Raw genomic sequence first — 26871 nt, 5'->3', positions numbered from 1 at the left:
CGCCGTCGACGTCCCCGCGAGGCCGCCGCCGCCGGGGAACGTTCCGGGGGCGTACGCGCCTTGGGAAGTATGGTCGGGGTGGAGTTGAAAGGCGTCAGAAGCGGAGTTGAAAGGCGTCGAGGTGTGTCGGGATTGTGAGCGAGGGACCCTGGGCGGAGAGATGCGCCGGGAGAGAAAGTCCTTAAGGATCGGCGTTCACCACGCGAACGGGGTCGTACGGGGACCAGTGTGAAAAGAACGCACCCGCGGAGCCCTTCGGCGGCGGGTTCCCGTTCGCGGTCTCGCGCGCGATGATGTCCAACACGACGCGCATGGACGGCTCCGTCCCCGGGGGGATCTGGGCGTATATTCGCGACATGTACGGCGATTTCGGGAACGGCGCGACGCCGGCGCCGTCGCCGGATTCGAAGACGAAGCTCGTCTCTCCGGCGTCGGCGCGATGAGCGCGGCTGTCTTTCGGGTTCGCCCGCCACGCGTCCATCGCTTCCATCTTGACGTCCTCGGGGGCTAACCCTAAGCCGTCGAACGGATTGTACCCTTCCGCGCTTCCTTCGCGTTTTCCGACGTATTTCGTCCCTTCGACGGTGTACACGTACGGGTTCACGCCGTCGCCGTTGACGGCGTCGATATCCGTGGACCAGCCGAGGCCGGCGGGGACGAACGGCATGTTGAACCAGCCCGCGTTTTCGTGCAAGTCAAAGTTGAAGTTGATCGAGCAGTGCTCCGCGTAGCAGGACTCCGGGGGGTAGTGCTTGACGCGCGGCGCGCGGATGCCGAGGACGACCTGCGGGGTGTCCAGATACGCCTCCACGGTGTCCACGATTCTCGATTTACTCCACCGCAAGTTCAGCGCGAGCTCCGGGAAATTCTCCCGCGACCACTCGAACGCGGCGTGCTTATCCCACACGTCCCACGGCGGCGGGTCCAACCGGTACCGCGGCCGCCCCCCGATCAACACCACGTCCGGAGCTCGCTCCGCGTCGCTTCCGACCGGGTGCGGGAACGCGGGTTTGGCGTGCGCGGCGTTGGACATCGAGAACGGGTCCGCGCCGCCGGCGAGGTAGAGCTCGTACGCGATGGTCGCGTTGTACGCGACGGCCAGCTTATCGCCCAAGAACTTCCCGGGCGCGCGGAAGTACGCCACCTCTCCGGGCCGGTCGTTCGGCAGGCGATCCGTGAGGTACAGGTACCCGCTCGCGCCGTCCCACTCGAGGCCGCCGTCGCCGCCGCCGTCGGCGTCGCCGTCGCACCGGCCTCGGATCACCGCGGCGGCGATCGCGCCCGCGTCGGCGGCGCCGCCGACCACGGCGTCCAGAAGCCCCGGGCACGAGTTGTTGTGCACGCGCCACCCCTCGCTGGATAACGAAAAGTCCGAGCGAATCTCGCCGCCGTCCCATATCTTCTTGGAGCAGTCCGGGAGCGTCCACCCGGGGCGGCAGTGGCAGCTGCCGTCCATCCTGCAGTCGCCGTGGACGCACGGCGAGCACCGCACGGAGCAATCGAACCCGGTCCACATGACGTCGCACTTGCACGTCCCGTCGGCGAGACACGTGCCGTGGTCGAAATTACACGGCAAGCACTGCACGAACCGCGGGACGCTGCAGTCCTCGCCCGTCCATCCCGGGTCGCACTCGCAGTCGCCGTTGAACTGACACGTCCCCTGGTTGCACGGCTTGCACTTCGTGAAGCAGTCGACGCCGGTCCACCGCGTGCCGTCCGGGTCCGGGTAGCACGCGCACGAGCCGTCGCGTTGACACGTGCCGTGCGGCTGAATGGGTATCCCGCTCTGCGAGTCCACTGACTCGAGGAGGACGTCCTCGATTTGGTTCTGTAACTCCAGCGCGTTCTTCACGGCGACGTGACGGAAGCAGTCGCACATTTTATCGCACGCGGCGCCGTACCATCCCTCCACGCACTCGCACGTGCCGTCGTACTGACACGTTCCGTGCGTCGCGTCGCACGCTTCGCACTTGACGTCGCAGGACCACCCGGCGTAGCCATCCCCGGACGTCACGCCGTGTATGAGCTGATGCACGATCCAAATCATGTAATAGTCCGGATCTCGGATGTGCTGAAACGCCCCCGCGTCCCTGTCGAACCGACCGCGGCTCATCGTGTTTATGAGCCGCTGGCGCTCGTTCACGTTGTTCGCGAACCACACGTTCTCCGCTTCCGTGGACTGCAACATTCGCATCCGTTGGACCTCCACGCTCCCCAGCTCCAAGTTCCGCTCGCGGATGAAGTGCGACTTCACGACGTCGTCGCAGTCCCACGGCCTGACGGAGTCCCACTCCGCGCCGCACCCTTGCGTCGTCCTTCCGAACAGCTTGGCTTTCATCTTCTCGATGCAAGCGCCCGTCGTGACGACGTTCGTGGCGTCGGTGAAGTCGCACACCTCGTCCTCGGTCATGCTATCGGGGACGTTCTCGACGTCCGTCACCAGCGAGTCGCGGTACGCCTGCATGCGGTCCATCTCGTCGTTGACTTTGATCACCTCCAAAACGTTCGGCGTCGTGTACCGAAAATACGTCTCGTTGGGACGCGTCGGCAGATGCGTGTCCATCGTCCGCGTGTTGCACTCCTCTCTGTTCGGGCACTCGTACTCGAGCTCCCAAATGTAGTCCTCCAAGTCGTACGTGTTCATGTACACGGGGTGAACGTATCGGCTGCGTCGCCCGCCGTGGACTTCGTAAACGTGCTCGCCCTTCTCGAGATAAAACGGGTCGCGCGTGAGGCGCAACGCGTACGTCGACTCCCTCAGCCGACGCGAGCCGTCGCACAGGCACGTGCCGTCGTACTGACACATGCCGTGCTCGCACGGCTCGCACGGGGTCATGCATCGGTACCCGTTCCAGCCTTCGAAGCACGAACACCGCCCCGTGGTCGCGTCGCACACGCCGTTCTCCGAGCACGGTTCGCACGGGATCTCGCATGCGGGCCCGGCCCAGCCTTGAAAGAAGTAATCGTACCCCTCGCCCTCCTGCGACTTGGCGCTCGGGTGCTGAAACCGCTCGTTTCTGATCCCGTCGCACACGCAATAGCCGCCGTGCAGAGGCTGCCCTTCGTTCAAGTCGTCGTCCGATTCGCAGTACCCGCCTTGAATCTGCCCGTGTTTACTGAACGTCCGCTTCACGAACTCGTTCCGAACGTACTCCTGCGCGCCCGCGGACCAGATGAAGTACCCCATCGCGAACAACGGCGTGACGTGCGTCTCGACGCCGTTCACGAGCGATAAACACAGCCGCGTGCCGTTGACGCCGTCGACGAGGTTTCCGGGACATCCGAATCCGCCGCCGGTTCTCTCGTCCACGACCGTCCAAGGTTGGATGTCGTCGACGAACCCCTGACCGAGCGACCCGCACGTCGCGTTCACGAGCTCGCCGTTTTGATTGCACGGGTGCTTCGCCGCGCACGTGTGGAACCGCGGCACGTACGCGTTTTCGCCTAAATACTCCGCCGTCCACGGATACGGTAAAACCGCTTCTCTGAATCCGACGTCGCTCTCCGCCTCGAGCGGGCCTTGCCATATGTACCCGTAGTCGCACAGACACGTGCCGTCGTCCTGACAAGTTCCGTGGACGCAGTCTTGACACGTCATCTCGCAATCTCGACCGCGCGAGAGCTGGTCCGAGGTTAACCGGTAGTTGAAATCTGGTAAACCGGTGAATCCGTCCTCGCACACGATTTCCGCCGTCCACGGCGCGCCGTAATCCTCGTCCGATTCGTCCTTGACCACGCAGATGCCGTTGCTCGTGTTGTACGGGAACGGACACGGGTGGTCGCACATCGGCCCGGTCCACATGTAATCGCAGTGGCATCCCGCGGTGGTGCCGCCGAAACCGATGTTCGCGTCGAATCGCGTGAGCGAAAAATTCCCCCTCCGCCCGACGTACCGGTCCTTCGCGCCGTCCCCTTCGTACTGCGACGTGTACTTAAACGCGGGGGACCCGCACTCGATCGCGCACGCGTCGTCCGCGAAGCCGTGGTTGCACACGCACTCGCCGTACGACCCCTCGACGTTCGAGCACGTCCCGTTGAGGCACGGCTTACACGGCGTCTCGCACGACGGCCCGGCGAATCCAAACCCGGTGGTGTCCTCGCCGAAGCGTTGGTGAAACACCGCGCTCGCGCTCGTCGCGTCGTTCGCGACGTCCGCGCGGCACCGGCAGACCGCGTTCACGCCGTCGAACGTGCACTGCCCGTTGGTCTCGTCGCACGGCGCGCACGGGATCTCGCAAAACACCCCGGCGTAGCCGAAGCCGTCGAGTTCGTTCGCGACGCGCGCGAAGACTGAATCCCTCGGCACCGGTTCGCCGGTGTTGACATCCCTCGTGTACCCGCACGCGCAGTACGCGCGCGTCGACGTCTCGTTGTCGCCCTCGAAGCGCTCGCTCATGCCGTACAGCTCGAGCACGTCGAGCAGCCCGCTGTTAAGGTAGTTGTCGTTTCCCGGGACGCCCGGCAACGCGTCGAAATCAGCCGCCGTGTACGTCGCGTTAAACGACGGATACACGAGGACGCCGTTGCCGCTACACTCGACGTCGCACGTCGCGCCGACGAACCCAGGGAAGCAGAGGCACGACCCGTCCGCCTGACACGTACCGTAGTCGCACGGCGCGCACGCGACGGAGCAGTCGTCGCCGTTGAAGCCTAACCCGCCCAGGACGTTGGATTGCGACATTCGACACGCGCAGACGCCCGAGACGTTCGCCGCGGCGATTCGCGCCTCTCTCTGCGCCGGCGACAGCTGCGGGTCGTTCGCGATGGCGTTGAACGCGGCGCCGTGCCCGGCTTCGGCGCCCGCGGGCGGGACGCAGTCGCCGTTCCCCGCGTCGCACGCCGGACACGCGATCGTGCAGTCCTCGCCGACCCACCCGGGTTCGCAAAGACAAACGCCGAGGAATTCATCCGCGGTTAAGCCCGCCGCTAAGAGGTTTGCGTCGACGGCGCACGTCCCTCGCGCGAACCCGCCGCGCGCGCACGGGCACGGAATCAAGCACCCGTCGCCCATCCAAAAGTCTTCGCACAAACACTGGGTCTCCACGACGTCGTACGAAGACGTCGCGTCGTTCCAGCTCGCCTCGGAGGCGTCCGTTAAGACGCACTCGCCGCGCGCGGACGCGTCGCACGTGTCGCAGACGACGTCGCAGAGACGCCCGGCGACGCCCTTGTCGCACTCGCACGCGTGCGTCGAGGAATCGTACACCCCGCGTCCGTTGCACGCGACGTTACACGTCGGCCCGGAGAACTCCAGGTCGCACTCGCACTCTTTGTGTCCGGTGCTGGCGACGTAAAACGTGAGGTATCCGTGGTCGTTGCACGGGTGCAGCTCGCAGTCGTCGCCCTCGAACCCGAGGTCGCACACGCACGCCTCGGGGTCGCCCGTGCCCAAGATGTCGTTCACGTCTCTCGCGCCGTTGCCGGAGCACTCCGCCGGCGTCCTCTGGTTCTCGTCCCGCGCCGGGTCGCCCACTCGAGTCACTTCGCTGACGTTCACCGTGGCGATCGCGGTGGAGACCGCGCCCGCGTCGTCGGTGATCTCGAACACGAACCGTCGAACGCCGCCGGTGAAGAGCAACTCCCGGGTTTGCGGCGACTGAGAACGTCGGGGCGGAGTTTTAAGGCGTCAGGGGTGGAGTTGAAAGGCGTCGAGGTGTGTCGGGGTTGAAACCGTGGCGTGGGCGCAGAGATACACACGCCGGGCGAAGAAACTCCTTAAGGATCGGCGTTCACCACGCCAACGCGGTCGTATGGGAACCAGTGCAACATAATAGAACGCGCCTGATTCGTGATGACGTTCACGCGGCCCTCGTTGACGTATCGCGCGCTGGCGAATATCCCTCTGTACGCCTCGAGCGTGTCCGCGCCCTCGAGCGTAAACGAATTCGAGCTCGCGTCCCACGCCCCCGTGACAGAGCTCCCCTCGAGCGTCAGCGTGACGCGTTCGCCCGCGCCGTCCGGAAACGCGGCGCCGGGGACGTCCGGGTCGTAGTAGACGCGGCCGCCTGTTGACGCGAGGGCGTTTGGCCGCGCGGAGCGACGAACGTCGGGGTGGCGTCGAAAGGCGTCAGGCGGAGTTCATCAAAGGCGTCGCGGCGTGTTGCGATTGAAAGCAGCGCGGGGTGATGGGCGAAGAGAAATCCATCCCGGGCAAAGAAAATAAATCCTGAAGGAACGGCGTTCACCGCGCGAACGCGGTCGTACGGGGACCGGCGCGAGATGGATGGTAGAACGAACGCGCCTCGGATGAATCGCCCGTCGTCGTCTTCGACGTGCGCGTCAGCGTCTGCGAGCGCGACGCCCAAGAACCGCTCGTTCTCCCCCATCACCGCCGCGTAGTCCACCCCCGGTCTGTGCGCGCCGTTCAAATCCAAAATCGCCGGGTTATTCACCGGAACGATATCGACGAGGAACGACGCGGGCGCCGACGCCTTCCCCGACGCGTCGTACACCGTCAACGAGATCCCGCGCGTGGTGTCGTCCGGTCTCTTCCCCGCGTGCGCGTACGTCACGTTACGCAGCGCATCTCGCAGCGCGTGCGTCGTCGGCGCGTCCATCGCGTCCAGAAGCTCCTCCCCCCGTCGAAGCGCCGCGTCGAGGACGAGGAGCCCGTTCGCGAGGTCCAGGCGCGCGGCGATCCGTTGGCGCCGCGCGATTTCGTCCATCGCCGTCGCGCGCACGTCCGCGAGGTTCACCCCCGGGCCGGTCCCTCCCGCGGTGTTCGTGAGTGCCTTGACGTCCGCGAGGTTCGTGAGACTCGCGGCGGCGTCCTTCGCGTCGTCGTCTTCGGCTTTTTCTTCCTCCGCCCACGCGCCGTAGAGCGCGTGCCACGCCGCGTACGTCTCCGTGAAGCCGAGGCGCTCGAGCGGCGCGTCCAGCGGATTCGTGATGACGACGACCGCGCGCACGAGAGGCGCGCCGCCGGCGACGCCCGCGTCGAGCGACGCGCCGGTCAGCGCGACGGGCGCGTCGCCCTCGGTGAAGACGTGTCGGTGGACGGTCCCGGGGGGCGCGGCGGCGTCGACGACGATCTCGGGCGGCCTCGCGGCGGCGACGAGATGCGAGGGGGGCGCCGCGCACAGGAACGACAACGAGATCGACGCGAGCGACAGAAACGCCACGCGGAGGAGAGACACGCCGCCGCGGCCGGGGGCGCCGCCGGGGGCGCCGCGGTCGCGCGTCCTCGCTCGCATCTCCGCGTCGACGTCGTCTCCTACGCGCGGCGACGCGCGTCTCGAAACCCCATGACGTCGACGGCGCTTCAACTCCGTCGCGCGCGCGCTTGTTGTTCGTTCGTTCGTTCGTTCGCTCACGCGGCCTCTCGGGCACTCCCTTCCGCCCTCTGAGCAGACGCGCTGGGTGGTTTTTCACCCGCATTCATCATAAATCGATCGCGGGGGGTTTCCGATCAAAAATGCTGAAAGGGTATTCTTCATCGCAAGAGCCGATCAAACGTCCGAGGTGCCTGCAGCACATGTGCCGTACGTAAAACGATCTGATGCGCGGGGCGACGTGCCATCGTCGGTCGCGCGGGCGCGCGCGCGCGGGGCGGAGCGTCGCGGAAGATGAAGAAACTCTTCGCGCGCCTCCGCGCGGGACGGAGCGTCGTCGTCGTCGCCGCCGCGCTCGTCGCGGCGACGGCGGCTCTCCTCGCGCTCGCGCTCTCGCCGGGTAAGATCCTACCCGAGGTGCTCGCGCCCCTCGGTCTCGTCGGCAGCGCGCAGTACAGGCAGATGCGCAAGGTGACGCGGTCCAACTACTCGCACTTCCTGCGCGATCTCGTCTTCAGGTGCGTCGCGAGGGACTGGCCGCGACGACGCGCGGTGCGCCTGGAGCGATGGATGCTGGACCGCGAACCCGCGTTCTTCGAGCGCCTCGAGAGGAGGCTCGGGATGGCGTTCGAGGTGGTGCCAGACCGGGTTAGGCGCGTTCTATACACTGGTCCCCATACGACCGCGTCGGCGTGGTGAACGCCGATCCTTAAGGACTTTTGCCGTCGTTTCTCTCCATCAACCCCTCGCTTTCGATCCCCGACCTCGACGCCTTTCAACTCCACCTGACGCCTATGAACTCCACCCCGACGTCGCTTTGTATGGAACGACCCTTAGCGGCCTCTGTTCGAGTGGGACGCGGTGTTGCACGTGTGCGGGGTACGTAACGCGTGACGCTCATGCGTTATTTTTTTATTGTGTATTGTGTTCCGCGCGCGATTGGTTGTTTCTCCCTTTTCTCTCTGTTTCCGTCCGTCCGCGCGCTCGCCGACACTCACGCGCCTCACCCGTCCGTCTTCCTCGTCCTCCTCCGTCCCGCGTCCGCAGCCGTTCTTTGAGAAAAATTGCACGAGCGGCGACCCCGCCGTCGCGAATCTCATGGGCGACGCGTTCCGCGACGGCGACGAAACGCATCGTGAAGACGGAGCGTCGCGGAAACAGAAGAAGAAACCGAAACGCATGGTGTGGCTGAGCCGCGGGAAGGACGACGCGCGGCGCGCGATCGTGAACGAGGAGAAAGTATACGACGAGCTGAGCGAAAAGGCGTGTTGCGACGGCTCGACGGGAGTCGGACCGTTGGAGTTTCTTCGCGTCGGCGTCGACGCCGGGAAACTGGGGAGAGATCCGATCAGCGAGCAAGCCGCGATGTTCGCGGACGTGGACGTCCTCGTGTCGCTGCACGGCGCGGGACTCACGAACATGCTGTTCATGCCGCGCGGGGGGCTCGTCGTGGGTGAGACTGCTTCCCATACGACCCCGTTCGCGTGGTGAACGCCGTTCCTTAAGGACTTTTCCCGTCGTCACTCTTCACCCGCGCTTCCCTTTCAACGTACGTTTGACCGGTAAGACGTTCGACTGACCGATCGCTTCACCCACGCAGAGATCATGCCGGGGACGTACGAGAAGCCGACGTACCGCGGGCTCGCGGGGCTGTTAGGGCTCCGGTACGAGCGCGTGTACACGGAGGATATAAAGCCGGGGATTTTAACGCGCGTGAAGTATGCGTTTAATTCACCCGAGGACAGAGAGCGGAAGTTTAGAAGGGACGCGCTGATCACGATGCAGCCGAAAGAGGCGGCGGTGATTGAAAACATTTTAGCCAAGGAGACGTCATGAGAACGTCTGATTGATGAGAACATACCCTCACTACGAAACGCGCGCTGTACCGCCGTGATGACCACGCGCGCTCCGCTCGCTCACTCGCCGAAGTCCACCTCCCTGGCGCACTTCCTCAGCAGCGCGTCCACCGGCTCGTGCCAGTTCTCGACGCGCTTCGCGACGCGGCACCACGCCTCGCCGTGCTTCGGCGCCGCCTCCGCGCACCGCTTGACGACGGCGTTCACCGCGTCTTCGTCGCCGTGCCGCGTCTCAAACTTAAAGTACGCGGCCCAGTGGTCGCCGACGTCGGGGTTCAGCGTCACCGCGCGGTTGAACCACCCGCGCGCTTTGTCCATCTTGCGGTCGAGCCAAAACAGGTTCGCGATCGATGCGATCACCGCCGGGTCGTTGTCGCACCGCTTGAGCGCGTCGACGGATTTCGATTTCCGCTGCGGCCGCGGCGCCATCCTCACCGCCTCCGCCCAGAGCATTCCGGACGCGGGACACTCCTGCAACGCCTTCGCCATGAGCGCGTCCGCCGCGCGGTCGCTCTCGGGGTCCACGCCGACCGGTTTCCCACCGCGCTCTTGCCGCGCCGCGGTGAGCCACAGCGTCTCGTTCGCCGGGTTGCGCAGACGCGCTTGCTCCAGGACGGCTCGCGCCTTCGCCGGCGCGTTGCCGCCATCGGGCGACGCCTCCAACGCGGCGGCCGCGCACCACAGCGGGATCGCGTCGGGGCATCGTCGCGTGCCCTTGGCGTACGCGTTTCGCGCGGCGTCGACGTCGCCCTCCTTCTCCTCGAGCTGCCCGAGCATGATCCACATCTTCCAAAACTGAGGCGCGTTCCATTCAAGCGAACGTCGGGGTGGAGTTGAAAGGCGTCAGAAGCGGAGTTGAAAGGCGTCGAGGTGTGTCGGGATTGAAAGCGAGGGACCCTGGGCGGAGAGAGAGGACGGCAAACGTCCTTAAGGAACGGCGTTCACCACGCCGACGCGGTCGTATGGGAACCAGTGTAAGATAGAACGCGCCTGCGGGAACTTTTCCAGACCCTCCGACAGCAGCCTTCGCTCGGCGGCGACGTCGCCGACTTCGCGCTCGACGACCGCGCTCTTCATCCACACGCGCTCGCTCGCGCCGCCCTTCTCTCGCGCTTTCGCGAGCAGCGCGCGCGCGCGTTCGGGCTCGCGGTTCTCGAACTCGAGCTTGAACGCGGCGAGCCAGATGTCCTCGCTCTCCGAGTTGGCGACGAACGCCTCTTCCAAGATGTCGCGCGCGCCCGCGACGTCCCCGGCGAGCCACCGCTCTTTCGCCGCCATCAGCCACAAGATCTCCGCCTGCGGGCAACTCTGCACCGCGCGCTTCAGCACCTCGTCCATCGCCGCGATATCCCCCGCGGTCTTCTCCAGCGTCGCCGCGCGCACCCACAGCCCCTTCTTCGCCGGGAAAGTCGCCGTCGCGTGCGCGTAAATCGCGCGCGCCGTCTCGAAGCTCCGTCGCTTGATGCACTCCTCCGCGTCCGCTTTCCACGTCCGCTTTCGGTCCTCGTCCTCCACCCCGACGCCGATCGTGACGCGGACGATCTGTTTGCACGTCTCCGTCGCGGGCGGGTCCTGTTTCTCGCACGCTTCGGCCTCTTTGAGCCAGTGTTCGCGGTCGATGGAGACGCCGTGCGAGCCGAGCGATTTCACCGCGCGCTCGAGGATTTTGCCAACGCTCTTCGCGTTCCCGTTGGCCTCCTCCAACTTCGCCGCGGTGATCCAGATCGCGGGCTCCGTCGGCAGCGTCTCTCGCGCCTTGTTCAAAACCTTTCTCGACTGCTCGTACGACTCCAGGCGCGCGAGCGCGAGCCACAGGTCGACGTGCTGCGGGCAACATTCCACCGCGCGGGCGAGGAGCATTCTCGCGTCTTCTTCTTTGGACAAGTCGACGACGGCTTTCCACAGCCTCACGGAGTTTGGGATGTTCTCCAGCGCGCGGCGTAACACGCGGCGTTTCCTCTCGTCCTCCGTCTCCAACTGCGCGGCCGCGATCCAGATCTTCACGCTCTGCGGCAGCGACGCGACGCCGCGCGCGAGCACGGCTTTCGCGTTTTCCGGCGTGTTCAAACGCGCGGCTTCGATCCACACGTCCTCGCTCTTCGGGCACGCGTCGCACCCACGCTGGATGAAACTCCGCGCCGCCTGAAGCTTCCCGGCGAGCTCTTCCAACCTCGCCGCGGCGATCCACCCGGGCGCGTGCTTAGGGTTCGTGGAGATCACGGACTTGAGCAGCAGCCTCGCCTTCTTCACGTCTGACGAGGGTCGAGGGTCCGTACGAAGCGACCGAAGTCGGGGTGGGAGTTCAAAGGCGTCAGAAGCGGAGTTGAAAGGCGTCGCGGTGTGTCGGGATTGAAAGCAGCGAGGGGTAGTGGGCGGAGAGAAACGAACGCCGGGAAGACAAGTCCTTAAGGATCGGCGTTCACCACGCGAACGCGGTCGTATGGGAACCAGTGTGAGAAAGGAGAACGCGCCTGAGATCTCCGTCGACGACGAGATCTTCATGCTGCCGAGGTCCGTGAGGTAGCCTTTCGGATCCACGACGGTCTGACCGCTGACGCTGTCGGACAACCGATCGAGCTTGAGCCCGAGCACGGTCCCGCGGCCTTCGCCGACGGCGTTGAGGTCGGTCATCAGACCGGAGCCGCCGCCTCCGCCGCCGCCGCCGCCGCCGCCGCCGCCGAACGCGGAGGTCTCGCCGCCGCTCCCAACCTCGCTGACGCTCTGCTCCTTCTCCGCGAGCGCTTTCTGCAGCAGCGAGTCCGGCGCGGGTGCGAAGCGGTTCATGTCCTTCTTCTTCTTGATCGTGTAGTCGCCGATCTCCGGGATCGCGTCCCACTCCTCGTACGATACGTCGTCCAGCTTGCGCTTCAGATCTCGAAATTGCTCCGAGATCTTCGGGTTGTCTCTTCGGTACTTCGCGAGCTGCTCCTTGAGCCGCGCCTCGCGCTGATCGCGGCGTCTCGAGTCCATGTGCTCGTCGATGGACTCCCAGATGGCGTCCGCCTCTTTGTCGTCCTCGTCGTACTCGCCGCCGTCGCCCGCGAAGATTCCCGCGTCGCCGCCGAACTGCTCGTCGAAGACGGCTTGTCTCTCGTCGCCTCGCGTGTCGCCCATCGGGACGCCGCGGCCGGCGCCGCGGCCCGCGCCCGCGTCATCCTGCGGAGGAGGAGGAGGAGGAAGGGAGGAAGGATACCGGGGGAGGGAGGGGTCGTGAGCGACGACACAAACGGGGGAGGGGAGACGCGACGACGACGACGACGACGACGACGACGACGACGTCGATTCGCGACGAGAAGACGCATCACGCGCCTGCTGCTGCCCGAGCGCGGCGCCGACGGGCGGCGGAGCGGGCGCGCCCGGGCCGATGTCCGACCGGGTCGTGAACCCGGTCGCGCCGCGTCCGAGGCCGGCGACGTACCCCGACGGCGCGGCGCGATCGCCGAACGTCGGCGCGGTGTTCGTTCGACCCGCCATGGCGCGCGGTGATGCACTGACATGACGACGATGAGGGCGGCGCGCGAACTCGCGAAAAGCTCGTCTTCAAACGGCGCGCGCGTCGCGTCGTCGTCCGTCCCAAAAGCGTCGGTCGCGTCGTTCCTCTCCCAGTTCGCCGCGCGTCACCCGCGCGACCGCCCGTCGCGCCGACGCGATCGAGGAGAGACGCGTCCGAGCGCCGCGCGATCGCCATGGCGCGTCAAGCTCGCTTCCTCCCGCCCCAGACCTCCCCGCGAGCGCGCATTCGCGTCGCGTCCGCGAGGTGGACCATCCATCCGCATCCATCCGAGCGAAGTTTAATCATTACCACGACGATCGCTGACGACGCCGTCCGTCCGTTCCCTCGCGCTGCTCTCCCCGTCGTCCTCCGTCTCTCCGCAGTCCCCCGCGTCGATGCACGTGCGCGTCAAGCGCGGCACGAAGACGTTCTTCATCCTCGTCCACCCCTCGGAGACGATCATGGAGCTCAAGCAGAAGATCCAGAGCGCGACGGAGATTGACTTCCCCCCTACCGGGCTCCACATCGAGCGCCAACGCCTCACCTCCGGTCCGAACATGGCGCGCGTCCTAGAAGACCGCTACCAGCTCTCGCAGCTGAAAGTGGACAACGACCAGGTGTTAGCGCTGACGATACGCGCGGACGGGGAAGACGAGAGCGCGTACGAGGACGTCGTGATATGCGAGATCGGGACGCCGGAGGCTGAGGCGTGGATCGCGAAGGAGGAGGAGGCGCGCGCCAAGGAGAGAGAGGAGACGGCGGCGCGAGACGCGGCGGAGGCGGCGGAGCGCGCGGCGCAGATGAAACTCGACGACGTCGTGAATAGGGAGAAAGAAGGAGGAGGAGGAGGAGGAGGAGAGGGCGCTGACGGAGACGGTGACGTCGTCGCGGAGGGGGAGGAGGAGGCGGCGGCGAAGAAGGAAGAGGAGACCCCCGCGGCGGATGATGATGAGCCCGCGGCGGCGGCGGCGGAAGATCCCGCGGCGGCGGAGTAGATAGCAACGCGAGCGACGTCGTGATGAATCGAATCATCGTCACGGTCTATCGTTCGTTTCCTTTCGGTTTGGTTCGCGGTTCGTTCCTTCGACGACGGGGGAACAGACGGTTCGTTCCGTCACAACCCGAGTTCTATCGCGAGAGGAGTCTTCACTTTCGTCGTCGTCGTCGTCGTCGTCGCCGCCGGCGTCGTCGCCGTCGGCGGCGGCGTCGCGGCGACGACGGGCGCCGCCGGAGCCGCCACCGGCTTCGACGGCACGAAGCTGAACATCGACGGCGCGAAGACGGGCGCGGGCGTCGCCGCCGCTTCCTCCTCCTCCTCTTCCTCTTCCTTCTCGACGTCCTCGACGGCTGGCGCCGGCGCGACAAACGGCGTCGGCGCGCCGCTTAGCCGGCTGAGGATGCTCGGCTTCGTCGTCGTCGTCGTCGTCGTCGTCTCCGCCGCGGGCGCGGGCGCGGGCGCGGGCGCGAGGAGCGAGAACCCCGCGAACGGGTTCGGCGCGGCGGGCGCTTTCAGCGCGGCGTCCGCGGGCGACCCCCCCGTCGCCGTCGTCGTCCCGCCGCCGCCGCCGCCGCCGCCGCCCGTCGGTCGCCTCGCGCGAACGATCTTCCTCGCCGATCGGTCACCACCCGACGCGGGGGTCGCCGCCTCCACGGGATCGCCCGCTTTCCTCCTTCCCTCGTACTTCTTCCCCTTCATCTCCGCCGCGAGCTGCTCCTTCTCGCGCTCGATCGCTTCTTCGCGCTCGCGCGCGATCCTCTGCGCCTCCACCTGCCGCTTCGCTTCCTGCGCGGGTGAAGCGATCGGTCAGTCGAACGTCTTACCGGTCAAACGTACGTTGAAAGGGGAGCGCGGGTGAAGAGTGACGACGGGAAAAGTCCTTAAGGAACGACGCGCACATCGCGAACGGGGTCGTATGGGAAGCAGTCTCATCACCTCCATCTGCGCGCGCCAGTCGTCCTCCGGCGCGATCGCCGCGCTCGACGCGAACGGGTTCGTCCCCGCGGGCGCGGCGCCCTCCTTCGCGGCCCTGCCGAAGTAATTCTCGCACTCCCCGCCGTCGGTACCCCCCGGCGGGATCTCGTCGTCGGTCCCTCCCGTTGGGTCGATCGATCCGCCGTCGTCGGAGACGCTGTCGTCGTCGAGCGCGATGACGGGCTCGTCGTCGTGGGGGGCGTTGTCCGATCGCGCCATCGCGACGCGGTCTTCGAGACGACGACGACGAAAGAAGGCGACGACGACGACGACGGCGACGACGCGGCGAACGGGGGGGTGCGGCGCGCGAGCGCGGCGCGACGCTCTCGACCGGCCGCGGCGTCGAGGCGCGGCGCGTCGACGAACTGACGGACGGACGGGTGGATCTCTTCGCCTTCTCGCCAGCTGCATTTTGAACCTGGATCGTTCCAAACCTTCCCGCGTCGATCGGGTTTCGAAATGTTTCAAAGCGGCGGCCGGATCTCGACCCCGGCGTCGACCGGGGGCTCGGTTTCAACTGAGCACGGTGCCCACCGACTCGATACGGCAAATCTCGACCTGCGGCTGCGTGAGCACCTCTCGGAAGTCGCGTCAGCGCGAGCGAACACCGATTCACTCCACGACGACGCGTCGGCGCGATGACGCGTCCTCCCGTCGCGCCCGACGCGGAAGGCGACGACTCGTCGCACGATGGATCCGCGTCCGACGTCCCCGCCGCCTCCGAGTCCTGGGGCCGCGCCGAAGACGCCGCGCTCATCGACGCCGCCGCGCTCGGGCATCTCATCGAAGTCCAGCGTATACTCGCGAGCGGCGAAGCCGACGTCGACGCGCGAGACGAAGACCAAGGCGGAAGCACCGCGCTCGTGCTCGCGTCGCAAAACGGCCGCCCGATGGTCGTCGACGCGCTCCTCGCCGCGGGCGCGGACGTCAACGCGTGCAACGCCGGCGGCGACACGCCTTTAATCCTCGCGTCGCTGAACGGACACGGCGCCATCGTCGACGCGCTCCTCCGCGCGGGCGCGAACGTTCACGCGACCGATCAATTCGGAAGCTGCGCGCTGTTCTACGCGTCCAGGCAAGGGCACTGCGGGCTGCTCGACGCGCTCATCGACCGCGGCGCGGACGTGAACGGAAGCAGGGTCACCGCGCTGCTGATCGCGAGTCGCTTCGGGCACGCGAGCGCGGTGAACAAGCTCCTGCTCGCGGGAGCCGACGTCAGCGCCGTGGACGACGACAAGAACACGGCGCTGCATCGCACGGCGTTGGAGACGACGCCGGGCGCGGTGTACGGCGGCGGCACCGGCGAGGTCGTCGAGCTGCTCATCAAGAACTGCGCGAGAATGGACGTGGTGAACAACGACGGGCTGACGCCGATGCAGGTGAGACCGAGGAGGGAGTGCTCCCCGCGCGACCGTATCCCGTTCTCGCGTCGCGCGGCGTCGTCTCTCGATCGACGTTTCGTTTCTTTTCTTTTTTTCCGTTCGTCCTGTCTCTCTCAGCTCCATTCGCGTCGTCGCCCCCCTCGAGACGTTCGACTGTTCGACTGACCGACGCGCTCACCCGATGGACGCGCCCGCCGCAGCTCGCGCTGAAAGGACTGAACCGACCGAACGAGTGGCAGCGGCGACGGTGTCGCGAGGTGGTGGACGTGCTCGAGGCGGCGAAGAACATGAGCTTGGGGTTGCGGCGTTGGATCCACGCCGCCGGGTTGGAGTGCCAGGCGCGTTCTATCTCACACTGGTCCCCGTACGACCCCGTCGGCGTGGTGAACGCCGTTCCTTAAGGACTTTGCCCGGCGGATCTCTCCGCCCAGGGTCCCTCGCTCACAATCCCCGCCCTCGGCGCCTTTCAACTCCAACTGACGCCTTTCAACTCCACCCCGACGTTCGCTCGTACGGAACGACCCTCAGTGGCGCGAGTTCGCGCGTCTGGGCGCCAAGTACATGGACGACATCCACATGCTCGAGCGCGACGACGCGAAGCGGGAGAAGGGGTCGTCGCTCACGCCGATCCAGGCGAACCGTCTCTTCCGAGCGGTGTCCAACTCGGTGAATTTGATTCAGAGCGATTACGAGGGCGGCGCGGGGGTGTTGACGGGGGGCGGGGTGCGCGAGAATCGCGGCGAGGGCGACCAGGGCGGCGAGGGCGGCGACGGCGCCGAGGGCGCCGAGGACGACGACGACGGCGATTGGCTGAAGATGGGGAAGAGGTTCGAGCAGTTCCTGCTCGACCACAAGCTCGAGGATTACGCGGATCACTTTTCGATGCTCGGGTGCGCGTTCGAGAGGGATCTGCTGGACATCACCGACGCGCAGCTGTCGCTGATGGTCGAGCGGCACGGCCTCAAAGGCGCGTCCCATCTCACACTGGTCCCCATACGACCGCGTCGGCGCGGTGAACGCCGATTCTTAAGGACTTTCTCTCCCGGCGGTCGTTTCTCTCCGCCCACCCCTCGCTTTCACTCCCCGCCCTAGATGCCTTTCAACTCCGCTTCTGACGCCTTTCAACTCCACCCCGACGTCGCTTCGCGTGGAACGACCCAAAGTCCTCGACCGCCGGCGGTTCGCGAAAGCGCTCGTCGGGCTGCGCCGCCGGCTGCTCGACGGCGAGAGAAGCGACGGGCACAACAGCCCCGGGTGCAGCGCGGCGAACGGCGTGGAGGAGCGGCACCCGCACCCGCCAACGAAGCGGACGCCCGCGTCGTCCGAGGCGACGCCGGGGCCCGGACCGGTGGGGCCCGGCGGGCCGACGAAGTCGGGCGCGGCCAAGGCGGCGACGGCGGCGACGGAGCGCGGCGGAGGCGGAGACGGTCACGGAGACGGCCGGGGGATGGTGGGGACGGAGATGGGGCCGCCGATGTCGAGGAGCCCCGCGCAGGTGGATTAGGAGCCGCGCGCGATCGATCGCGCGGCGCGGTGCGAGACCTTTTCCGTGAAGAGACTCATCGCGCACGTTCAGCTTTTCTCTGCTCGTTTCCGAACTTCGTTCCTGTTCCCCGTCGCGCGTCGCGTCAGGTCGAGGAAACATCCGTCGGTCGGCGCGATTGCACTCCGGACCCGCGCGCGCTGCGCCTCACGCGACGCGCATCGCCCGTCGCCGCCGCGCGCGCTCCCTCGCGAACGCGCGCGCGGATCCGAACCCGAACCCGAACCGAACGGCGTCATGGCGCCGCGGCGTCCTCGCGCCGCGGTCGCGCTCGTCGTCGTCGCGGTTTTCGGCACCGTGCTCCGCGGATGCGACGCGGCCGAGACTCGGACGGAGATACGCGCCTCCGAGGATGGCGCGCTGAGGCGGCTGCTCGCGTCGTCGCACTCGTATCTCGTCCGCGACGACGTGCCGCTGTACGCGAACAAAGTCGGGCCGTTCCATAACCCGTCGGAGGTGCGTCGCGGCCGCGGCGTCGGCGCGTTTTCCGTCGCGCGCGCTCGAACGATGAGATTTTATTTTTTCCGCGCCGTCCGTCCTTCTCGCTCGCGCGACGGACGGACGGACGCGCGGCCGCGGCCGCGGGTTCGACGCGCCGCGACGCGTTCCGACGCCGCGATCGGTTCCTCGCGCGCGCGCGCATTATGGCGCCGCGGAGATCCGAGGCGGTCGCCGCGTCGGGACGCGGCGAGCGCGCGTCGGTGGCGACCCGCGAGGGCGCGGCGAAGCGGCGACATCGTTCATTCATCATCGCATTCAATCGCGTCGTCGATATATTCCTTCCCTCCTCCAGCGGGCGCGCGCGCGCGCGTCTTCCACGTCCACACGTCCTATACCCTAACCCTAACCCTACCCCCCAACCCTACCCCCACGAACCAACCCGCGCAACAGACGTACCAGTACTACGACCTGCCGTTCTGCGAACCCGCGGACGGCGCCGTGAGCAAGCGGGAAGACCTCGGAGAAGTTCTCGAAGGCGACCGCATGTCGTCGACGCCGTATCAAGTCCCGTTCCGAGTCGACCGCGAGAACGAGTCTCTGTGCGAGCGAACGCTGAGCGCGAACGACCTGAAGAAGTTCCGGCGCGCGGTGAAGGACGACTATTACTTTCAGATGTACTACGACGACCTTCCGATCTGGGGGTTCGTCGGAAAGATCGAGAAGATTTTAAACCCGGGCGCGCCGGAGCTGCGGTATTACCTCTTCACGCACGTGCACTTCGACGTCGCGTACAACGGCGATAAGGTGATCGAGATAAACGTCAGCACGGACCCGCTGAGGACCGTGGACATCACCGACGGCGACTCCGTGCGCGTGGAGTTTTCGTTCAGCGTCAAGTGGAAAGAGACGCGCATCCCGTTTAACCGACGCATGGAGAAGTATTCGCGGTATTCGTTCCTGCCGCAACACCTCGAGATTCACTGGTTCAGCATAATAAACTCGTGCGTCACCGTGCTGCTGCTGACCGGGTTCTTAGCGACGATACTCATGCGCGTCCTGAAGAACGACTTCATCAAGTACTCGAGAGACGAGGACGTCGCGGAGGAGAGCGAGGAGACGGGGTGGAAGTACATCCACGGCGACGTCTTCCGATTCCCCCGCGCGAAATCGCTGTTCTGCGCGGTCATCGGCACGGGCACGCAGCTGTTCGCGATGACGCTCTTCGTCTTCATGCTCGCGCTCGTGGGCGTGTTTTACCCGTACAACCGCGGCGCGTTGCTGACGTCGGTCATCGTGCTGTACGCGTTGACCTCCGGCGTCGCCGGATACGTCGCGGCGAATAACTACCGTCAGATGGGCGGCGACAAGTGGGTCCGGAACGTGCTGCTGACCGTCGCCCTCTTCTGCGGGCCCCTGTGCGTCATGTTCTCGTTCTTAAACACCGTCGCGATCGCGTACCGGTCCACCGCGGCGCTGCCGTTCGGGACGATCTGCGTCATATTCGTCATCTGGGCGCTCGTGACGTTTCCGCTCACCGTGCTCGGCGGCATCGCGGGGAAGAACGGCAGGTCGGAGTTCAAGGCGCCGTGCCGGACCACGAAGTACCCTCGCGAGATTCCGCTGCTGCCGTGGTACCGCGCGGCGATCCCGCAGATGTGCATGGCCGGGTTCTTGCCGTTCAGCGCGATTTACATCGAGCTGTACTACATCTTCGCGTCCGTGTGGGGACACAAGGTGTACACGATTTACAGCATCCTGTTCATCGTGTTCATCATCCTCGTCGTCGTCACCGCGTTCATAACGATCGCGCTGACGTACTTCCAGCTCGCGGTGGAGGACCACCAGTGGTGGTGGCGAAGCGTCCTGTGCGGCGGCAGCACGGGGGTGTTCATATACGCATACTGCTTCTATTACTACTACGCCAGGAGCGACATGACCGGGTTCATGCAGACGAGCTTTTTCTTCGGGTACATGTCCGTGATTTGTTACGGGTTTTTCCTGCTCCTCGGAAACATCGGGTTCAGGGCGAGCTCGCTGTTCGTGAGGCACATATACAAGGCGATCAAGTGCGAGTGAGAGAGGAGGAGGAGGAAGAGAGATATGTATAGCGGTGGCTTTAGACGGGGGTGGGGTAGTTTAGACATTCATTCAATTGGGTGCAACGAGCGAAGAAACGATTCGCTTTCATCAGTCGTCTCTTCATCGTTCAGCCTTTTAGTCGTCGCGGCGGCGCTTTCCTTTGCGACCTCGTTTGTTACAGTTCGGACACCCGGTGGGCTTGTCGCTGTCCGTGCGGTTGTGCACCTTCGTCCTCCACGAGTGCATGCACTTCAGACACTTCCACAGCGCCTTGTGGTGCGACCCTTTCGTCACCGAAGTCGGCTTCCTATCCGGGTCGACGTATTCCTTCAGGAGCTTCTTCCCGCGCTCGCCGTTCTTCTCGCACCACACGAGGAAGTTCTTGGTCTTGCTCAGAGGCGCGCAACTCGCGCACTTCGGACACCCGGTGGGTCTGTCGCTGTCCGTGCGGTGGCACACCATCGCCCTCCACGCGTTCTTGCACTTCAGACACTTCCACAGCGCCTTGTAGTGCGACGCTTTCGTCACCGAAGTCGGCTTCCTATCCGGGTCGACGTATTCCTTCAGGAGCTTCTTCCCGCGCTCGCCGTTCTTCTCGCACCACACGAGGAAGTTCTTGATCTTGCTCGCCGACGCATGTTTTGCGCACTTCGGACACCCGGTGGGTGTGTCGCTCTTCGTGCGGTTGCACACCATCGCCCTCCACGCATGCTTGCACTTCAGACACTTCCACAGCGCCTTGTACGTCGACGCTTTACACACCTCCGTCGGCAACTTGTCAGGGTCTTTGAACTCGTTGGCGAGCCGCTCGCCCCGCTCGCCGTTCTCCGTGCACCACTCGATGAACGACTTGCCGCGAGTGCGCTGCTTCGATTCTCGTTTCTTCACCATGATCGCCGTGCGGGGACGCGGCGAACCGCTAGCGAAAGTGACGACGAAAGCCACGACGGCGGCGCCGCTTTTCAGTTGGCTTCTAAAACTTTCTCGGACGCGACGACGGACGAGTCGAGCGAACGAGGACGCCGCCGCGCGTCGCCGCGGCAGGCGCGGACTCTCACCCCCGCGCGCGCTCCGTCGCCCGCCCGCCCGCCCGCCCGCGCCATGATCCGCGACCTTCTCCCCGCGATCCTCGCGGACGTCGAGCGCGACGAGCGCGTCGTCGCGGACGTCGAGCACCCCGCGGAGGACGCGCACCGCGACGCGGAGCGAGGACGTCCGACCGCGACCGCGACCGCGGCGGCGCGGGGCCGCGCGTCCTCCGGCGCGGTCGCGCGCGAGATCGAGACGACGCCGACGCGCGCGCGGCGTCGCGCGCGATCGGCGCCGTCGTGCCTCTGCGCGGCCGCCGACGCCGCGTCCGACGACGACGACGCCGCCGCCGACGACGACGACGGCGACCGCGCGACGCGTTTCCTCGCGGAAGCGTCCGAGGCGTCGCGCGACGTCGCGCGGCTCCGCGACGCCCTCCGCGCCCTCCGCGCGACGCACGAGGAGTCCCAGTGCGTCGCGTCGAGAGCGCGCATGGACGAGCTGAGGGAGCGGCTCGCGTCGAGCGTCGTCGCGAGCTCGGAGGCGGCGGCGGCGACGAAAGCGCGCGTGGAACGCGTCGCGCGCGGCGGCGACGCGTTCCGCGACGTCGTCGTCGTCGCGGCGGCCGGAAGGAGTAACGGCGATCCGTTGAGCGTTTTAAGCGACATCGACCGCCGCCGCGTCGAGACCGTGTCGCGCGGGCTGCGTAAGTCGTTCGCGTCCGCGCTTAACGAGTACAACGCGTTGCGCGTCGAGATCGCGAGAGAGCGCGGCAGAACGATTCGCGACCGCGTGTACGCCGTCACCGGCGCGGAGATGAGGTGTGTTCTATACACTGGTCCCCATACGACCGCGTTGGCGTGGTGGACGCCGATCCTTAAGGACTTTGCCCGGCGGATCTCTCCGCCCAGGGTCCCTCGCTCACAATCCCCGCCCGCGGCGCCTTTCAACGCCAACTGACGCCTTTGAACTCCACCCCGACGTTCGCTCGTATGGAACGACCCTGAGCGCGGAGGCGCTGGACGCGATCGCGGAGGGGGAGGACGGCGGCGAGCGCGAGGTATCGACCGCGGTGCGCATGAGCATCGCGGGGGGAGGGGGAGGGGGGAAGCCGCCGGCGGCGCCGAGGCGATTCGATTACCGATCGCAGACGACGCAGACGCAAACGCAAAGTTCGGAGGTGAGACTGCTTCCCGTACGACCCCGTTCGCGTGGTGCACGCCGTTCCTTAAGGACTTTTCCCGTCGTCACTCTTCACCCGCGCTTCCCTTTCAACGTTTGACCGGTGAGACGTTCGACTGACCGATCGCTTCACCCACGCAGGCGCAAACGCAAACGATGAACGCGGCGGCGTTGGAGTCGGCGCGACGCGCGAAGGACGCGACGCGATCGCTCGAGCGCGGGATGCTCTCGCTGAACCAGATCTTCCTCGACATGGCCAACCTCGTGACGACCCAGGTGCGACTCGGGCGCGTTCTATACACTGCTTCCCATACGATCGCGTTCGCGTTGTGAACGCCGTTTCTTAAGGACTTTCGCCGGCGTGTCTCTCTGCCCACCCCTCGCTTTCAATCCCCGACCGCGACGCATTTCAACTCCAACTGACGCCTTTCAACTCCACCCAGGGCGACGCGCTGGACGACGTGGAAGCGCACGTCGCGAAGAGCGCGGCGGCGGCGAGGGGCGCGGAGCGGTCGCTAACGGCGGCGCGGGAGCACCAAAAAAAAGGACGACGGAAGGTTTTCGCGATCGTCGGGATCGCGGTCGCGTGCGTCGTCGTCGTCGCGCTCATCGCGATCGCGGGGTTCGTTTGATGTATAATGCGATGATGCGACGCGTTGGAGTGAGGGTGAGAGGGTACGACCGGGGATGGAGGGCGGCGTGGACGAGAGCGAGTCGCGGAGGGGGCGGCCGTTACGTTGTTCTCGACTTGGTGTGCCGACAGAATGCCAAACAGAGCCGAACAGAGTGCTCGAGTCGGCACCTCTCGCGCTCGCGCTCTGCTCGCGCTCGCTCCCGCGGCCTCTGTAAAATAAAGCGCGGGATCGACGATCGACGCGTCGTTCTCCCGCGCGCGCGTCGACGCCGACGGACGCCCCCCCGCGCGATGACGCGCCTCGCGCGCCTCATCGCGGCGTTCCTCCTCGCGGCCTTCTCCCTCGCGTCCGCGTCAGCGTCCGCGTCCGCGTCCGCGTCGTCGACGTTCCCGACGCCCGCGGACGACGCGTTCGTCGAGTGGTTCGTGGATTCGGGCGGCGTCTTCTCGGGAAACGGCGTCTACTCCGTGATCGAGGACGACGCCGCGTCCTCCTCCTCCTCCTCCTCCTCGCGCGCGCGCGGAATGTTCGCCAAGGCGGACGTCGCCGACGGCGACGAGCTCCTGACGCTCCCGCTCGACGCCGCGCTCGTCGTCCCTTCGCCGTTCGCGGGCGAGATCATCAGGCGCGTTCTATCTCACACTGGTCTCCATGCGACCGCGTCGGCGTGGTGAACGCCGATCCTTAAGGACTTTTGCCGGCGTCTCTCTACGCCCACCCCTTGCGTTCAATCCCCGCCATAGACGCCTTTCAACTCCAACTGACGCCTTTCAACTCCACCCCGACATCGCTTCGTATGATGGAACGATCATCAGCGGCCTCGCGCGCGACGGCCTCCGCGGCGACCCGGAGTGGGCGCTCGCGTGCTTGCTCCTGCGCGAGCTCGACGCGGGCGATCGCTCGCCGTTCGCCGCGCTCCTGGAGAACGTGCGGAGGTTTCCTCCGCCGGCGATTAAGCGCGTGTTCGACGCGCGCGAGGACGAGGACGCGAGGAAAGCGCTGGACGGGACGTACGCGCTCGAGGCGCGTCCCATTTCCTTCCATTTACCATTTAACACCCCCGACTGGTCCCCGTACGACCGCGTTCAAAAATCACGCGGTGCACGCCGATCCTTAAGGCGTTCTTTCTTTCGCGCGATATCGACCTCACGTTTTGACACGTGAGAACGTCGTCCACCAATCGCACGTCTACATGACTACTGACGCGCGTCTTTTCTCCGCCGCTCGAACGACCCGGCCGGCGCTCAGTTCGCGACCCAGGAGACGGAGAAGTTTAAGCGCGCGTGGCACGTCGTCGCGGACCAATTGCCGATGAAGTACCCGCACGCGTTTCCAGAGCGCGTGTATAACGTAACTGCTTTCGAGAGAGCGTTAGGGATCGTGCGGGCGATCGGCGTGCGGTTCCCGACGGCGACGTTCACGAAGAGGAAGGAGTCGGTGCACAGCGACGACGACGACGCGTGGAGCGGTTGGGCTGGTGCGCGCCGATCGGTCCACGTGTCTTGACGACCACCGCACGTTTCGCCACGTGTAGTATCCCGATAGTATCGCCGTTATCCCGCCACGTCGACATGCGCTGACCAATCATCGACCTTCCCGCCCCCCGACTGACCGACCGTCCATCGCAGCGACGTTCGAAGGGCACTACTCGTGGAGCTCGTTCGCCGCCGTCGTGCCGTTCGCGCACCTCCTCCCGCACGACCCTTCCGGGAACGCGCCGTGCGTGGGCATCGTCCCGAAGACGCGAGGTAACGCCACGATGCTGAGCGTTAAGACCGCGAAAGCAGGCGCCGGCGAGGAGATGGGGTGCAACCGCGCCGGCGCGCGCGCGGTGAAGGTTGGCTTCGGGAAGAAGAATACTAAGGCGCGTTCTATACACTGGTTCCCATACGACCGCGTTGGCGATGTGGACGCCGATCCTTAAGGACTTTGCCCGGCGCATCTCTCCGCCCAGCCCTCGCTTTCAATCCCGACACACCTCGACGCCTTTCAACTCCACCTGACGCCTTTCAACTCCACCCCGACGTTCGCTCGTATAGAACGGCCCTAAATCTTCTGCGGCCAAGACGCGCACCGTGGCGGGGACCATGTCCGACGCCGAGTCGATGCACCGCCACGGCACCGTGGGCCCCGGCGTGAACAAAAACGACGCGATGGTGCTCCTCCTCCCCGAGGACGCGTACGTGGACGGACCGGCGACCGCGGAGGGCGCGTTGAATCGCAAGAAGCCGTCGGACGACGTCGCCGTGTTGGGTGCGCGCGTCCTCCTTCCTCACACTGGTCCCCATACGATTCCGTTCGCGTGGTGAACGCCGATCCTTAAGGACTTTTGCCGGCGTGTCTCTCCGCCCACACCACGCTTTCAATACCCGCCCTCGGCGCCTTTCAACTTCAACTGACGCCTTTCAACTCCACCCCGACAGCCGCGAAAACCGCGTTGTTGCGCGCGTGCGGCGACGCCGACGAGCGCGCGTTGACCAACGACGGGCCGTCCCCGTCGCTGATGTGCGCCGTGCGCGTCGCGACCGCGAACGACACCGAGGTGATCGCGCTCGCGGAGGGGCTGTACGCGTTCGACCCGGAGCGCGACGAGCGCGACGACGAGTACGACCAAGACGGGAACAAGGCGCGTTCTATCCGTACGACGCTAGCTGGTCCCCGCGCGACCGACCGCGGTTTCTTCGATCCCGACGCGCCGCGTCGCCTCTCATCGACTAACCAACTGACGCTCCCTCGAACGCCCACCCCGACGTCTGTCGTCGCTTCGCGCGGACCCTGATTGATCACCCACCCTCAGCGTCGAAAATATCCGAGAGAGACGGAGGTGCGCAACGGGCAGAGGAGAGACCCGGAAGTCGCGAGGAGGCTCGCGACGCGCCCGGTGAGCGAAGACAGCGAAGCGTCGGCGCTCGCGGCGCTGGTGGAGACGGTCGCGGCGCTGCTGGACGCGTACCCGACGTCGGACGAGGAGGACGAAGCGCTTCTGCGGATCGGCGCGGAGGAGAAGGAGGAGGAGGAAGAGGACGAAGAAGCCGGGAAGACGTCCGACGACGACGACGACGACGACGACGACGACGACGACGCGGACGCCGCTTTAAACGCGAAGCGCGAACGACGCGAGAAAGAGAAGAGAGAGAGACGTCGTCGTCGCCGCGCCGCGGAAGCCGCCTCAAACGCCGCCGCCGGTCGCGCGCCGCTGACCGGCGTCCATCGCGAGGCGGTGCGGTGCCGCCTTCGAGAGAAGCTCCTGCTCGTCAACTGTCTCAACTCGCTGCGACGCGTCGCGGCGCAACGGCTGAGAGACGCGCCGTTCGAGCTCGACTTTGGCGCGAGCGCGGGGGGGAAGGTCAGGGCGGACCGCGAAGACGACGCGAAACGGGAGGGGAGCGTGTCGCCGCCGGAGGGGTTCTCTGCGGGGAAGAAGACGCGACGACGGACGGGCGGCGACGGCGAGCTGTAGCGACGGACGAGTTGAAGAGAAACGAATGAATCTATGAACCGGCGCCACCAGAGCCAGACCACTTCTACCACTGTCGTCAGGTCCGACACGCGATCTGCCACCATATCGCCCCGCCCCCGAGTCGCCATCAGCACGAGATGGCGCCTCCGGCGCGGGGGAGGAGGAGCGCGCGCATCGCGCGCCATGGCGCGACCGCGGGAGCAGACGCCGTCGGATCGTTGGACGACGCCGTCAGCGCGCGGATCGACGCGCTGGCGGCGAAGTGCGACGCGCTGGCGGCGAAGTGCGACGCGCTCGCGGCGGAGAACAGCGCGCTCGCGGCGGAGGTGCGCGCGTTGAAGGCGGCGAACGCCGCGGTCGCGTTCCGCGCGGTCGGGACGTCGCCGTCGGTGGGGCGCAAGCGCGCGCGCGTCGAGGACCCGCCGTCGCTCGAGGAGGAGCTCGTCACGACGACTGATCTGCTCGAGCTCCGGAATGCCGTTCGCGGTCTCGAAGAGCGCGAAGCCGCGCGCGAACCACTCCTGGAGC

General features: G+C 66.2%; 13 protein-coding genes across 13 annotated transcripts in view; 8 read left to right on the top strand and 5 right to left on the bottom strand.

The window, feature by feature from the left end:
- MICPUCDRAFT_70859 (laminin-type egf-like protein) overlaps nt 1-7193 on the bottom strand; it is a gene marked incomplete at its 5' end in the record, with an annotated part of 9692 nt that extends 2499 nt beyond the window's left edge. The window contains 4 exons of the mRNA XM_003059616.1: nt 11-59; nt 244-5596; nt 5734-5922; nt 6042-7193. Of these exons, the coding sequence (XP_003059662.1) occupies nt 11-59; nt 244-5596; nt 5734-5922; nt 6042-7193 (6743 nt within the window). The remainder of the gene's footprint in view (nt 1-10; nt 60-243; nt 5597-5733; nt 5923-6041) is intronic.
- Nucleotides 7194-7528: 335 nt separating this feature from the next.
- On the top strand, nt 7529-9120 carry MICPUCDRAFT_47629 (uncharacterized protein). Its single transcript, XM_003059915.1, has 4 exons — nt 7529-7924; nt 8109-8150; nt 8319-8724; nt 8872-9120. Exons 3-4 carry the CDS (start codon nt 8370-8372, stop codon nt 9105-9107), a joined length of 591 nt encoding a protein of 196 aa, XP_003059961.1. The 5' UTR covers nt 7529-7924; nt 8109-8150; nt 8319-8369; the 3' UTR covers nt 9108-9120.
- Nucleotides 9121-9187: 67 nt separating this feature from the next.
- MICPUCDRAFT_70858 (mRNA splicing protein) lies at nt 9188-12601 on the bottom strand (the record flags this gene model as incomplete). Its single annotated transcript, XM_003059615.1, has 4 exons — nt 9188-9922; nt 10118-11379; nt 11599-12283; nt 12464-12601. The coding sequence occupies 4 exons, from the start codon at nt 12599-12601 to the stop codon at nt 9188-9190; spliced, it is 2820 nt and encodes a 939-aa protein (XP_003059661.1).
- A 414-nt stretch (nt 12602-13015) lies between these two features.
- MICPUCDRAFT_59193 (ubiquitin-like protein) lies at nt 13016-13615 on the top strand (the record flags this gene model as incomplete). Its single annotated transcript, XM_003059914.1, has 1 exon — nt 13016-13615. One exon carries the CDS (start codon nt 13016-13018, stop codon nt 13613-13615), a length of 600 nt encoding a protein of 199 aa, XP_003059960.1.
- A 119-nt stretch (nt 13616-13734) lies between these two features.
- On the bottom strand, nt 13735-14811 carry MICPUCDRAFT_59192 (uncharacterized protein; the record flags this gene model as incomplete). Its single annotated transcript, XM_003059614.1, has 2 exons — nt 13735-14403; nt 14455-14811. The coding sequence occupies 2 exons, from the start codon at nt 14809-14811 to the stop codon at nt 13735-13737; spliced, it is 1026 nt and encodes a 341-aa protein (XP_003059660.1).
- A 409-nt stretch (nt 14812-15220) lies between these two features.
- MICPUCDRAFT_70857 (ANK protein) lies at nt 15221-17562 on the top strand. Its single transcript, XM_003059913.1, has 4 exons — nt 15221-15971; nt 16175-16312; nt 16503-16941; nt 17138-17562. The coding sequence occupies exons 1-4, from the start codon at nt 15231-15233 to the stop codon at nt 17476-17478; spliced, it is 1659 nt and encodes a 552-aa protein (XP_003059959.1). The 5' UTR covers nt 15221-15230; the 3' UTR covers nt 17479-17562.
- Nucleotides 17563-17647: 85 nt separating this feature from the next.
- MICPUCDRAFT_45632 (uncharacterized protein) lies at nt 17648-20143 on the top strand. The gene is made up of 2 exons (XM_003059912.1): nt 17648-17973; nt 18409-20143. The coding sequence occupies exons 1-2, from the start codon at nt 17755-17757 to the stop codon at nt 20032-20034; spliced, it is 1845 nt and encodes a 614-aa protein (XP_003059958.1). The 5' UTR covers nt 17648-17754; the 3' UTR covers nt 20035-20143.
- Nucleotides 20144-20172: 29 nt separating this feature from the next.
- Nucleotides 20173-20928, bottom strand: MICPUCDRAFT_40430 (uncharacterized protein; the record flags this gene model as incomplete). The annotated part of the gene is made up of 1 exon (XM_003059613.1): nt 20173-20928. One exon carries the CDS (start codon nt 20926-20928, stop codon nt 20173-20175), a length of 756 nt encoding a protein of 251 aa, XP_003059659.1.
- A 210-nt stretch (nt 20929-21138) lies between these two features.
- MICPUCDRAFT_59188 (uncharacterized protein) lies at nt 21139-22026 on the top strand (the record flags this gene model as incomplete). Its single annotated transcript, XM_003059911.1, has 1 exon — nt 21139-22026. One exon carries the CDS (start codon nt 21139-21141, stop codon nt 22024-22026), a length of 888 nt encoding a protein of 295 aa, XP_003059957.1.
- A 378-nt stretch (nt 22027-22404) lies between these two features.
- Nucleotides 22405-22581, top strand: MICPUCDRAFT_59187 (uncharacterized protein; the record flags this gene model as incomplete). The annotated part of the gene is made up of 1 exon (XM_003059910.1): nt 22405-22581. The coding sequence occupies one exon, from the start codon at nt 22405-22407 to the stop codon at nt 22579-22581; it is 177 nt and encodes a 58-aa protein (XP_003059956.1).
- A 592-nt stretch (nt 22582-23173) lies between these two features.
- Nucleotides 23174-23557, top strand: MICPUCDRAFT_40429 (uncharacterized protein; the record flags this gene model as incomplete). The annotated part of the gene is made up of 1 exon (XM_003059909.1): nt 23174-23557. One exon carries the CDS (start codon nt 23174-23176, stop codon nt 23555-23557), a length of 384 nt encoding a protein of 127 aa, XP_003059955.1.
- A 1074-nt stretch (nt 23558-24631) lies between these two features.
- Nucleotides 24632-25682, top strand: MICPUCDRAFT_65246 (uncharacterized protein). Its single transcript, XM_003059908.1, has 3 exons — nt 24632-24747; nt 24923-25136; nt 25307-25682. The coding sequence occupies exons 1-3, from the start codon at nt 24643-24645 to the stop codon at nt 25660-25662; spliced, it is 675 nt and encodes a 224-aa protein (XP_003059954.1). The 5' UTR covers nt 24632-24642; the 3' UTR covers nt 25663-25682.
- MICPUCDRAFT_65245 (uncharacterized protein) lies at nt 25677-26528 on the bottom strand (the record flags this gene model as incomplete). Its single annotated transcript, XM_003059612.1, has 1 exon — nt 25677-26528. The coding sequence occupies one exon, from the start codon at nt 26526-26528 to the stop codon at nt 25677-25679; it is 852 nt and encodes a 283-aa protein (XP_003059658.1).
- Nucleotides 26529-26871: the final 343 nt, after the last annotated feature.

Source organism: Micromonas pusilla, assembly GCF_000151265.4.
Source record: "Micromonas pusilla CCMP1545 genomic scaffold MICPUCscaffold_7, whole genome shotgun sequence".
Lineage (NCBI taxonomy): Eukaryota > Viridiplantae > Chlorophyta > Mamiellophyceae > Mamiellales > Mamiellaceae > Micromonas > Micromonas pusilla.
Note: the sequence above shows the minus strand (reverse complement) of the source record. Positions and strands in the feature narration are given on the sequence as shown.